Source organism: Macrotis lagotis, chromosome 2 (genome assembly GCF_037893015.1).
Source record: "Macrotis lagotis isolate mMagLag1 chromosome 2, bilby.v1.9.chrom.fasta, whole genome shotgun sequence".
NCBI classification, from domain to species: domain Eukaryota; kingdom Metazoa; phylum Chordata; class Mammalia; order Peramelemorphia; family Peramelidae; genus Macrotis; species Macrotis lagotis.
Window position 1 is genome coordinate 151052904 of NC_133659.1, and position 14098 is coordinate 151067001.

The 14098-nt window shown below is 35.9% G+C and overlaps 1 protein-coding gene across 1 annotated transcript in view; it reads left to right on the forward strand.

Annotated features, from left to right (window-relative positions):
- The window catches only part of PCNX2 (pecanex 2), a 413266-nt gene that overhangs the window by 329020 nt on the left and 70148 nt on the right, over positions 1-14098 (forward strand). Inside the window, exons 24-25 of the mRNA XM_074222998.1 lie at positions 3196-3254; positions 5371-5586. Coding sequence (XP_074079099.1) covers positions 3196-3254; positions 5371-5586 — 275 coding nt within the window. The remainder of the gene's footprint in view (positions 1-3195; positions 3255-5370; positions 5587-14098) is intronic.

Here is a 14098-nt window from a genome sequence, read left to right on the forward strand (position 1 = left end):
AAAAGATCAAGAATGACTGCTTTCTCAAAAAAAAGAAGATAGAAAAAAATTGTTGGAATGGTAAGACCCTCAGAGTATTTCAGTGATTAAGACTCTGGTTCTCCTTGATTGGTCAATTAGGGGTCTTAAACTAATCCCACTTAGCCATTGTTTGGGCACTAATTTTTTCAAAGTAAATTCAAACAGTAATTACTTCTGTTTAGGCCAGAATCCCTGAGTCTTCCCCTCCCAGATTGATTATCTTTTGGACTTTGCAAAAAGAGGTTCCTTACTATATAGGACCCTGCATTGGTCAGAGTTCAGCATTTAGTCCATGGTGTTTAATAAATGCTTGTTAATTCATGAACTGAAGCCACCATGTTTATTAACTGTTTAATAAAATGTGTCAATATCGATGATAAACTATGTATAATGAGATATTGCTGAGTTCCTAGATTGGAGTTAGGGTTGGTTTAGTGAAGAATTCACAGAACCATCTGAACTTGGGGTGCAAAGATTAAAAAAAAGAAAAATATATATTAAAAGTTATAACAAAAAATAAACAATTAACAGAGAAAGTTAGTCAGTTCAACATCTTATTAAAAGTTTAAGAATTCTTTAAGAGATGTGGCCACATGGAGAAGACCTTATAGTAGTAACAGGGCCACTTGAGCCTGGTTGAGCCATGTAGAAAAAATCGAAAAGGACTAAGAGGGCGAGGGATGTGAGTCCCTCTTTAAATACACTTCTGAAGTGTGTGGGGGGTGGAGTTAAAGGATTGGTTAACACGAACTAACATCTAGTGCTATGGAATAGTATCTGTGTCTACCCCAAAGACAAGTGTACATGACCAAGATCACATATATGGGCAGCTACTATTAAGGCCAGAGTAGCCTAGGATTTGCAAGGACATAGGGAAAGATATGGAGATACATAGGGAGTGTCCCTTGTCAGACTTACTGCTAAATAGGGCTCTATCAATAAGCATCCATAATGAAACCATGCCTAGTAGACCATCTTTACCTTTCCACATATGGTACAGTGGATAGAGCACTGGTCTTGGAGTCAGGAAGACAGGAGTTCAGATCCCAGCCTCAGACACTTGCTAGCTATGTGACCTTGAACAAGTCATTTAACCTTGATTGCCTCAATCCAGGGCCATCTCTAGTCATTGTGATTCCTATCTGGCCACTTGGCCCAGATAGTTCTGGAGGAGAAAATGAGGTGGGTGACTTAGCCCAGCATCCCTCACTCAAATCCAATTCAAGTCAATTCATCACCTCTCTGATATCATGGTCTTATTTGAGAATGAAGGACAAATATATGCAGAATACTGAACTTGAGGTCTGAGGACTTCAGTTTGAATTCTGACCCTCTCACTTAGTAGCTTTGAGATCTTGGCCCAATTTCTCATACCCTTAGTTTCCTCATATGTAAAATGGTGATAATACTTTTACTCTCAAGTTTATTGTAAAAACATTTTATAATATGTAAAGAATTATATAAATAAATATAGTTGTTATTGATATTTATTCTTTTTTTCAGTCAGTTCATTGGAAAAGATTGGAGTAGTTTTGCTCTTTTCTTCTCCAACTCATTTTATAGATGAAGAAACTGAGATAAAGAGGCTTATATGATTTGCCCAGGTTCACATAGATAGTGTCAGGTCAGATTTGAACTCAAAAAGATGTCTTCCTCACTCTAGGTCCAACACTATTCACTGTGCCACCTAGTTGCTCGTGTTATTATCTAATAGGACCATAATATATTTATGGTAAAAAAAAATCTGTTCTTCTTAATTTGCTTGATGAAGGAAAATCCATGTAGTTATCATTTAGGTCTCAATTCAATTTATCCTCATTATTCTCTGGCATCAGTTATAAAAGAGCATCACTGAGTTTTATACACAGTATCTTTAGATGCGGGGGATATTTTAGACTAGGACTGATTAAAACTGGTCTGATGTTTCAGATTTGAGACATGAAATGACATACTCATAGCCCATCTAACATAAAAGAGTCATCTATCCATAGTATGTGAAGAATATTCAGGAAGGAATCAGCATATGCTGAAAGATGCTCAGCAGCTGTGAGAGATGCTGCCTCCTTGTTCCCTTTACCCCTATCCCCCCAACCATTTCTATATGGATTTCTAATCAGCAGGATATATGGGGCAGCTAGATGGTACAGTGGGTAGAGGGTTGATCCTGAAATCAGGAGGACCTAAGTTCAAATTTGACTTTGGATACTTACTAACTGTGTGACCCTGGGCAAGTCACTTAACCTTGTGATTGCTGCCCCCTCCCACACACACCCAGGGCTATCTCCAATCATCCTGATTCATATCTGGTCACAGAACCCAGATGACCACAGAGGAGAAAACAAGACTGGTAACTCAGCACAGCCCCCCCTCCCACTCCCCTCACTCAAATGAAATTCACTTTTTTGTCTGGCTTTACCTCCCTGATGTCATGTTCTTCTTTGAGGATGAAGGACAAACATCATCATCATCATCATCATAACTGAGTATGTTGACTCACATTATAATGGAATTTCATCAAATCTGAAGGGCACTGATTCCTTATAACTGGCCTTTTATGTTTTAGGTTACTGCAAATCAATATCAAGCTTGAATTCAAGCTTGAATGTTTTTCCCATGAACTTGTCAAGACTCAAGGTCAACTTTGCTACCTATTAGAAGGAAAAAAACCTAGCCCAATATATATGGCTGATATTTCTCCTACCATACTGGGGAAAAGTGGAATTTCATTTGCTATCTAGATGTTGACTTCAGGTTGTGAATACAGATTCTTAAAATACTCAGGAATTAATACCCTCCAATTGTTAAATTCTTCTCTCTCACAATCCTTTCTCTACTTCCACCCGAACCCCTACCTCACCTCACCCATGCCAAACATCACCAAACTAGAAGGTAACAAATACTTTTGATGTTTATTATACTCTATGTCAAATTTATTGCAATTTAGAAGACTTAAGTCCAAAAAGTGACTCTTCATTTACTATCTTTGCAACTTTGGCAAATAAGCCTTTTAAGATCTTTATTTCCTCTTCTATAAAATAAAGAAGTTTCAAAGAAGGACCCTTCTAACCCTAAATGTTATATTCTATTTATTTCTGTCCTGTAGCAGTTGGTTACTATAATTTTAAAAGGTCTCATTCTGTCTTTCTTTTTTACTGTTTTGTTCCTCTCTCTCAGCACAAGACGAGTAGACAACTCTAATACACGGCTTGCAGTCCAAATTGAAAAAGACCCAGGTATGGCAAGAGCCTTCTTTCCCCACTCTGAAAATGTAGGTGGGTTTTTGCTAGGAACTAAGCAGGGAAAATTAGGTTCACGTTGTTTTTAATAATCATTATGGGAACAAAGCACATTGGGGCAAATATGTTTAGAATAAAATAAAATTCTGCAAGAGGACTGATTAAGCCCCCTGATTTGGTATGGAAATGCATTCACTGGTTATTCTGAATTGATTAGGTAGGTCTTGAGTAGTGAATAACTTTGTTAATCAAGACATTTGAGTATGAGAGGAGTAAATACCAAACTTAGGCAGTACGTCTTGAAATTCAAGCACAGCAACTTGAAGAAATCAGAATTAAGCTGCCCTCCACTGGGCAAAATCTTTCCTGATTCCATGACCTAGAATCTACAAAAGGACTCTAAAAAAACATGCTTTTCCTCCACAAATTGCTGCATCTTCAACTATTTTTCTTCTTTTCCTATTTCCAAAGAGCAATAAATCTCCCTATAACCAGCATCTCCAAATTCTGAATGTTCTCTCTTCTATAACATCTCTTTTTGTTTAAACATTCCATAATACAAATGAAGTAGTTAGTAACCAGGGTAACACACACACACACACACACACACACACACACACACACACACACACTTGTATAATATATATATATATATATAAAATTAAACATATCTGAATAATTATATATGTGATTATATATCTGGTAAGTATGATGAATCAATATCTCTGAATCCATGAAACTGTAATATCTATCTCAGCTATAAAAGTGATGTCTTCTCTTACACATTTGTGCTATCAGCAGTCAGTCATAAATGTTGCCCCATTTTAACAGTAATTGTGATATTATTAGCAAATTATTCTAAGCAAGGTCTAAAGGTCTAGTACCCGTTGCTTAAAGTGTATTTTCCATCTCTCTTTATCATCTATTTAGAATATATATATAATATATGGATATTATATGGATATGTATACTTCATTATATATAGATATACTGATATCTATGTTTTGTAGATATCTGTTTAGGTATCAGAAGTTGGGAATAACTAAACTATATAGTAAATTTCCCTCCTTTGAGTCTCTTCTTCTAAGCACCAAGGCTTTAAATAAGTCTCTGAATATAAGCTGAGTCACTGTAAAAAATGAATGTACTAGTCAGGTCAAGCAGGTAATATGTCAGAACTTCAGTTATGTTGATACTTTATGAGGTTATGTGACACCGTCTCAGCTCATAGGAAATTTATTTCATCTCATTAATCATAATTAGACTACAAATGCAGTCTCCTCAATTCCTCTTTTTTCTGCTTCTGGCAGTTGATGAGGACATTCATAATCTGATGCTGTTATTTCATAGATCAAATGAAACATTGATTTATGGTTATCCTGGCAGAAAAACCCACTCAGTAGCCCAAGCAGGCATTGGGCACATGTTGTTTGTCTGACAAGGTTGTCTCATGGAGTACAACTAAGTCTACATTGCATTTGTGATTATTCCCTGAATTCTCAAACTAAAGCAGATTCTGAACCACAAAGTTTAACATGACAAGGTAGCAGAAACAGGGCTAGATTCAGAGTCAAAGGTTCTGGGTTCATTCTGGCCTCTGCTACTTATTACTTTTGTGACCTTACATGAGTCACTTGAATTCTCTATGTCCTAGTTTCCTTATTTGTAAATTGAGGGAGGTGGATTTAGATGGTTTCTACGGTGTATTTGAGCTCAAAATCTATGATAGTATGAGAGTTTGAATTTGTGCCATCAGAGAATTGATATGAAATAATCATATAAGGATGATTATCAGAGTAACAAATTACTCTCTGAGAAATTGTTGCATATTATGTATGACATATGACATGATATATTTATACATTATAGCTATTATAATAATATTATTTCAAATGAATAATATGACAGGGTGAGAGAGGAGCTGTAATGCAAGGATCCCAAGATGTTAGGAGCGCTTTGCTCCACTAAGCTCCAAGGGTTGTAGGCATTATCTAATTTTTGGAATAAATGGAATCCTCTATGAATTCTAAATTCTTTGAATATAATTTGATAAAAATTAATGCATAAAATACTCAACTGAATATAACTTGATTCCTTATAATTATTCTTTAAGGAAATGATGACAACAATCTGAATTCCATCTTCTATGAGCATTTGACAAGATCTCTCCAAGTATCTCTTTGTGGAGATTTGGTTCTTGGGCGCTGGGGTAATTACAGCTCTGGAGATTGCTTTATTTTGGCTTCAGATTACCTCAATGCCTTTGTCCACCTTATTGAAATTGGAAATGGACTTGTTACCTTTCAACTTCGAGGGTTGGAATTTAGAGGTAAGAATTTTTCTTAAATTGTATTTCTATCTTTTGTTTGTATATCACCTTCATTTCCTTTTTACCTTCCCATTCCCCTACTTGGAAAGTCATCATTTGGAAAATTGGAAGAAGAAAGAAGAAAGAAGGAGGAAGAAGAAGAAGAAGAAGAAGAAAGAGAAAGAAGAAGAAAAGGAAAGAAGAACAAGAGAAAAAGGATTTTTAACAAAACTAACACATCAAACGAGTTAACAGTATTTATATAATGTTTCAAAGAAAGAGGGAGGGAGGCAAAATTTTCATTTTCTTATCTCTTCTTTGGCTGCAAGTTTAGTCATTTTAAATACATAGTATTTAATTTCCATTTTCTTTTTATTTTATTAGTTTTAGCCATTGTGTGTATTAGAGATGAGAATTTTTTAAGGATCAGGAGTACTTTAAGATCACAAAGATTTAATTAATTTTAATTTACTTTTACTTTTAAATAAAATATTCAATTAAAATCCAATTAATTATTGTATTCACATCATTGATATGAAATAATTATATAAGAATGATTATCAGAGTGACAAAATCTTTAAAAAAAAGTACCTTTCACTGAGGGAGAGTTAAAGGAATAAGACTATGACATGGACTTTATATATCCCCTGATTTACACATAATCCATCAAATAGTGGTCTCCTTTCACCAAAAAAATCATGGGAGACAGGTACTCTGACATTTTTGAAAACTGAAAGTCACATAAGTAGTAGTAATAGTAATAATAATAATAATTACAATGACAATTAATTGGTTGAGTAAATATAACCCACTGTGCTGAGAGTTGACCATTAAAGATTTTCAACTTACTTTTTATATTAATATGAACAAAAAAGATCAAATTTAAAAAATATCATGAAACAAAATTCAGTGATGAGATGTGTGTATGTGTGTGTGTGTGTGTGTGTGTGTGTGTTTGTATATTTGTAATACTGATGCCTCATTCTTCAGAGCTCAGTTGATTGCTATGTACTTTAAAAATAGGGTAATATAGTTTGTCATAAATGTAATATTCAGGAGCTCTCCAGTTATGTTAGGCTTCTGAAAGCTCTCCAACTTCATCTATACTCCTTCTACTAACAAAGAACATCAAATTCTAGAGCTGGGTGGAACTTCAGAGGTCATGTTCCCAAGTCTTCTCATTTGGCAATCAAGACCCTAGAAGGTTAAGTGCCCAAAGTCACCCAACCAGAATATGTTGAAGGTGGCCATTTAATTCAGATCTTCCTATCCTTGAAGTTGTCTCTCCATCCACTGAAAGCTTATTAGCATTTTAAATTAAAAGACAGCTGGGTAAAATGATGACTAGAGCATTAAATTTGGAATCAGGAAGGCTTGAATTCAAATCTTACTTCAGGCACTTATTTGCTCTGTGACCTTGGACAAGTCACTTAACCTTTCTCTGCCTCAGTTATCTTATCTGAAAAACAGATAGTATATCTACCTCTCAGAACTGTGAGAATAAAACAAAACATTTTTATAGTGCTTTACAAACCTTATGATACTTGTAAATTTTAATTATTGTTATTAATTATTATACTTACAAAGACTGAGAGGCATTCTTCTGTATAGATGGAGAAAGGGCATCAGTCAGGAAGAGCTTGGGGAAGGGGAGAAGAGAAGGGAACACCTTGGTCCTTGTATGGGTGAAGACTCCAGAGACAACTTGAAGCTTATATTAGGGAGAAAGCAAAATGGAGCTCTGTCAGGGAAAAACTCATCTGAAGTAAAGCTTGGGGAGGTTGGGAGTAGCATAAGAAGACTGTGAACTGATAACTTCTTATTTGAATTAATTATTTTCAGTTAGTACCTACATGTTAAGCTTTCTACCTATCAAAATTGTCAATAACTTTTTAGGCAGCTCTCAGTAACAACTCAGCCCTCTAGTTCTAGATAAGCTACAATTTGAAAATTAAAGCTCAGTTTAAAGGAAGAGTGACACATCTTCAATATTTGTTTTGTGTAATCTTATGTTTTATAGATCTAGTTTAGATTATCATGCTATATTATTATATTGTATATTATATTAACTAATTTTTATATTCATGTATCAAATTTTGTATAACAAATTTTGTATGATATTAAGCATTTTTACATTTTTATTATAAACTAGACTTTATTATACTTGATTAGAAGGCAATGGTGATCAGTATTCAAGGATAGTCTTGTTTTCAGTTGTTTCAGTCATGTCCCATTCTTTGTGACCCTTTTGGGTTTTTCTTGGCAGAGATACTGGAGTGATTTGTCACTTCCTTCTCCAGCCCAGATGAGGAAACTGAGGCAAACAAAGTTAAGATACTTGCTCAAGGTCACACAACTAGTAAGTGCCTGAGGCCAGAGTTGAACCAAAGAAGAAGAGTCTTCCTGACTCTAGGTCCAGTACTCAATCTACTGTACCATGTAGCTATCCCCAAAGGATAGTCAAATAATAGCAATAGTTAACATTTATTCAGTGCTTTCTATTTGCCAGCACTGTACAAGACACTTTATTATTATCTCATATGATCTTCACACAGACTCTGGGAGGTGTCATCCCTGTTTTACAGATAAGGAAACTGAGGTTAAATGACTTGTTCAAGGTCACATGGCTAGTAAGTGCCTGAGGATGGATTTGAACTCAGGTCTTGATGACTCCAGACCCAGGGTCCAAGTCTGCATACCACCTAGGATACATCAGAGACAATCTAGACAACTCTCCTCATTTTACGGATGAAGAAATTGAAGTACAGGGAACTTAAGGGATTTGCACAAGGTGGCATAGTTTCAAGCTTCAAAGAGAGGTTTAAATACCTGGGTCCTCTGATGCTGCACTCAGTTGTATTTCCACTGTATCAATGATTCTTTGGGGGTCCGGGCTTTACCAAACATAAATATTAGGAAATAACATGGGGCGAAATTGTCTTCTAAATTTATGAGAGATAAACCTAATACTTTTCCACTTTCACTGATTTCAAAGGAGTCCATGAAAATAGCCAGTTTCATCTGCCAGAGTGGGTTGGCTGACTTTAATCTTTGTTCTCCTGAGGCTTGCTTTTCTTTCAATAAACCTAAAAGAGTCCATGTGTATGTGAGGCAAACAAAGCTAATTAGATTGGAGGTGTGGTTGCTTGATGGAATTCTTGCAGGCATTTTCTTAGTCAGGTGCCCCTCACAGGTCTTTCTCTCAGACCACCAAATGAAGCATTTATGCCTCACTTGAAACTTCATTAGATGAAATATGGAAAGAGGCAGAGATGTAATTGCATGAAGCAGATATAATTGTGCACAGTGGAGAGACAGCTGTTTGGGTAATTCTGAGATTGCCCAGGAGATTTTTCTCTGTTATCGCTGGTTTATTTCCCTCCTTCCTCCAAAACAGAACATTATTATGTCCAGCCTGTAAGGGTTATGCAGGCAAAATAATGATGTCTGGAGAAAAATGAAGGCCAGTTAAACTGGTCTGGACTTCTCCCTACTGGGTAATCTATTGTATTTTTCCTTGCTTTATTTTACCTTAACACAACTGCAAAGAGTACATAATTTTGCACCATCTTGCTTTGACATTTACAGTAAGAGGAATGCACTAGGTAATGAATGATTGTTGTGTTTTGTAGGCTTATGTTACATATGGAAGTCTTGCTTTTCTTGGAACTATTTGACTATATGTTTTGACAGCCCTGTTCAACTTTCTGTTTTCTTCTTTGTTTTCCATTTTTCCAAACTGAAGACTTTATTTGGGTCCAACAGAGCCCACTTTAGTCCACTGGTGTGATGTTTCTGTGCTTGAGGCTCTGGTTTGCAGACTATAGGATCATGAATTTTGAACTAAGATGAACATAGAGGTCATCTAGTCTAAACCTTTTAGTAGGCATATATAAAGAAACTGAGACCAAGATTGACTTGTCTATAGCCAAACACATAGTAATTGTCAGAGATTTCATTGCATCTTAGGTGCCCTAACTCTAATCAATTAATAAACATTCACCCTGGGAGGTAGGTGCTATTATTATTCCCATTTTACAATTAAGGAAACTGAGTTATATAACTAGTGGATGACTAAGGTCAAATCTGAACTCAGTCTTCCTGACTCCAGGTCCAATGCTCTATCCACTGTACTATCTATCTGAGAACACTGAGAGTGAACCTCCTAGCTTTGTCCAAGTGTCAGAAGGAAAGATTAACATTTGGAGGATTTGATTTGTTCCATTTGACCCCAGAAGGTAAAATCAGGAGCACCAGGTAGAAACTATGAAAGGAAAAAAAGGCCCTGCCTCACTTAAATCCAATTCATATTCAGATCATAGTATCACCTTCCTGATGTCAAGGTCCTCTTCAAAAACAAAGGAAAAAGATCAACTTTGCACCAAGGCACTGGAGATTTACATAAAAGAATGAAGCAGTTTCTGTTCATAGTGAGCTTACATTTCCAATTAGGAAGACAAGAAGCATATACAAAATAGATACAGCATTAATATAATGTGAATACAAAAAAAGAAAAAGGCAAAGTAAGCATACAAGAAGGCATAGTTAGGAGGGCAATAATTTTTAGAGGCTTCATTTAGAAGATGGTGTCCATGATGTTTAAGATGCATCTAAAAGAAATAAGGAATTCTGTGGGACAGAGATTAGGTGTGAGTATGTTCCAGGCATATAAAGGCACAGGAATAGGAAATGGCATTAGGGACAAAGATTTTGATTTAATTAAAGAGTATGTTGGGGAGCATATCCAGTAAGACCTAAAATATGGATCTGGGTTAGATTGCATAGGCTTTTAAAAGCTAAATAGAGTAGTTTATATTTTATCATAGAGTCAATAAGAAACCTCTATAGAGAATTACTCTATGTTTGAGTAAGAGGAAAATAACTTTGACAGCAATATACAGAAATCCTGGAGGAATGACCAGAGGTCAATGCATCTAGGTGGTAGCTGCATTAGTAGAGAGATGTGGTTTAGTAAGAGAAATGTTTAAAAGTAGAAATAATATTTGACTACTGATTGGATATGTGGCAAGACAAAGAGTGAGGAGTCCAGAATAATGCCAAGGTTACAAACTAGATACATTGGAAAGATGGTCATATCTTTGACATAAATTGTTGTTTTGGTTCTCAAAGAGGACCAATGACATAAATCATTTGTGCTCAAAGAAGACCAATGACATCATGAGTGCGATGACTTGTATCTTGACTTGCAAGTAAATTGGATTTAAATAAGGCAAAGTTGCACAAAGTCATCAATCTCACTCTCTCCTCCAGAATCAGGAAAGTCTAGTGGTCCTTTGACAAACATAGGGAAGATCAGACAAGGGAAAGGTATAGTGGGAAAAATAATTAGTTTAGTTGTAGATATGTTGTTTAAGATACAGACAGAACATCAGAAATGTCTCAGACAGGAAATAACATGCACACTCAATAAGGTATAGAAATCAATCTTACCCTAGAGGAAAAAGGAGAGGAAAGGGATGGGAGAAGGGGGACAGGGGGAGGGGAAGGGGGTATAAGTAATAGAAACGAAGGATGATTGTGGGAGAGGTTAGTCAGATAAAACACACTTCTGAGGAGGGACAAGGTGAAAGAAGAGAGAGAATAAAATAAATGGGAGTGGGGAGAAATAGAATGGAGGGAAATACAGTTAACAATAGTAACTAAGGGAAAAAATATTGAAGCAACTTCTCTGATGGACTTATGATAAAGAATGCAACTCATCCCAAACACAAAGTCAAAGGTATCTGAACACAGACTGAAGTACACTGTTTTTCCTCTCACCTCATTTCTCTTGAGCTTTCTCTATCTTTTTTTGGGGGGGAGGGGGATTTATGTCTACTTTCACAATAAGATTATTATAGTAATGTGAAAATAAATCATTAAAAAAAAGTTGCAGCCAGGAAATCCAGTTTGAAATGCCCAATCTGGGACTGAAGTTTGGGGGGGGGCAGATTAGGGAAGATATGACAGAGATCTGGAAGTTATCTGAATAGAGATGACAATTAAAACCATTAAACTGACTAGAGAATTTAGAGAAAGATTGGAGGAGGGGGAAAGAAAAGCACAGGCTAGAACCTTGAAAATTACCTAAAGGTATGATGTGGATAATGAGCAAGCAAATGTGATTGAAGCATGGTTAGGAAGAGGCAAATAAGAGAAAAGTACTGTCATTAAAAAAAAGAGGAGACAGTATATATAGTAAGAGATTCTTTTTATGGTTTTATAATTTTAATTTGTTGTCTAATCATTTTTCAGTTGTGTCCAACTCTTCATTACCCCTTTTGGGGTTTTCTTAGCAAAGATACTGCAATGATTTACCATTTCCTTGTCCATTCACTTGACAGATGAGAAGACTGAGGCAAACTATAAAAGCTTATATCTTATAGACTTGCTCAGGGTCAAATTGAATAAATTGAGACTAGATTTGAAATCAGAAGAGGAATCTTCCTAACTCCAGATTCGGTGCTCTATCTAGCTTCATCACAAATAATAGCTTTCATTTAAATAGTGATTTCGAGTTTTATAAATTACTTTATATAAATTAGTTAATTTGATTCTCACAGCAATTCTGAAAGATTGGTGCTATTATCTGAACTTCTAGTTCAGAACTACTGATGTAGGTACACAATTAAGTGACTTGCTCAGTCAACAAAGCTAGTAAATGTTGATTCAGTATTCAAATTAAGTTCTTCCTGACTCTGAGTTCTGCTCTCTTATCTGTCTAGCCATACACAGAAGTCAAAATATCAAATGTAGGTTAAGAAAGATTAGAACTAAGAAAAATGTTACCATGTTTGGAAATTAAGAGGTCATTGATAACTTCAGAGTAAACTTTTTCACTTGAGGTACAAGAGCAGAAGACATTGCAAAGGGCAAAGAAGAGGGTGAGGGGAAAAATGGAAGTAGCCAGTATAGTTAAATTTTCAGGGAGTTTAATTCATAAAAAGGAGACATCTAGGTCGATAACTGGAAAGGTCCAGTGAAGGTTTTTTAGGATGGTGAAAACAATTAGATTTGAAGATAAGAAGAAAGGAACCAAAATGATAAAGAGAAAAAAGGGATGACTCATTTCACAATTCAATTTTTTTTTCAATTGCATCTAACCAGTGCTTTGAGTATGGCTCTGCCTCCTCTCTTGTTTAATTAAGATATCTTGTCATCTCTGCCTCTATATAAGATGTATGACCCTATGATTTTACCCTTCTCCCTAACAGATAAACTGGGTTCAGAATACCCCATTGTATTCTTCCTTGAGTCACTAATTCCACCAGCTCGAGTGCAGGAAATTAAAGGGTGAGCTAGTAAAAATATAGTTTGCTTTCTTTCAAAGAAAAAAAAGGCATCCCACAAGGGGTGAATGCACAGGAGTCAAAACTCTCTGATTCCTTCTCTGTGTTGGGTATTGCTAATAATTGAGCATGGAAGTCTGAATCTAAAGCAACCCTATTTATATTGAGGGGGTTGAAGTGAATGATTAATGTGGATACTGCTGTGATAGCACAAGCAGGAGACAAATTTCATTGAAGGAGCCAATTTTTTTTTTCTATTTTCCTTTTTCTTTTAGCCTGGGCATAGTGAAGGTCCCAGAATAGAAACTCCATTGCTTCTTTTGTAATTCCAAAGAACTGGGCTGCAGTGAGTTACAGGACTTCACTGGTCTCTTCACTTTGAGATTTTATGAGTAATTCTTCCAACTACCAAATGTTATGGGCTTTTTAAAGAAGTCATTCAAGATTTGACAGTTTAATAATCGGCTTTAGGTCCAAGTCAGGGTAACAAATAATGAACTCTGCAAGGAGGGCAATGATGTCAGGGGCACCAGGTTCAAAGTTTCTCAAAGGAAATTGAATCTGTTGGATTTCACATCCCATTATAATGTCATTCATTTGTGTAGTTGGAAGCGAAAGAATAGAGCAGGGAGAGTTGATTATCAGTTCAGTCATTTCTGATCTCCTTCAGTCAGCTAGTTGGAGCAGGTGGATGGGTTAATTCTCCTAAAGGGAGAGGTTAAAGAGCCAGGATCACTAGCATTGTCAGCAGAGAGGAATAATGTTTAAAAGTAAAGAGAGCAACTGGGAAAATGTAACCTGAGAGAAGCTTCCCAGGAACAAGGAAGAAGCCAAAAAAGACAGAAGATATTGGATGAGATATAATTAGAAGGAATGTGAATATTGAAAGAGGGACAAAAAGCAACTCAGAAAGGATTTATTGAATGCTTGTTAATAGAGTACAATGTTATTCTGGCCAAATGGGACATGCATAGAAATAGAACTGACTTCCCTCAAGTCTGATTGACAAAACAAGAAATAAGAGAAAGTTTTCATTTCATCAAGTTGACATAGTGGAAAACAGCAGTGTTCAAAACTAGCATAGCCAGGGTTTGGGGAATATTCTGGGGTCAATCAAATCTCATAGGTAAAAAGGAAAGGTCCAAAGGCAACAGAGCTTTTCACAGTAAGCATACAGGTCTCCCAAAAGTTAGGTCTACCTAGACAAAGCTGTCTGTTCTTACTCACATGCTGCCAAATAAAGG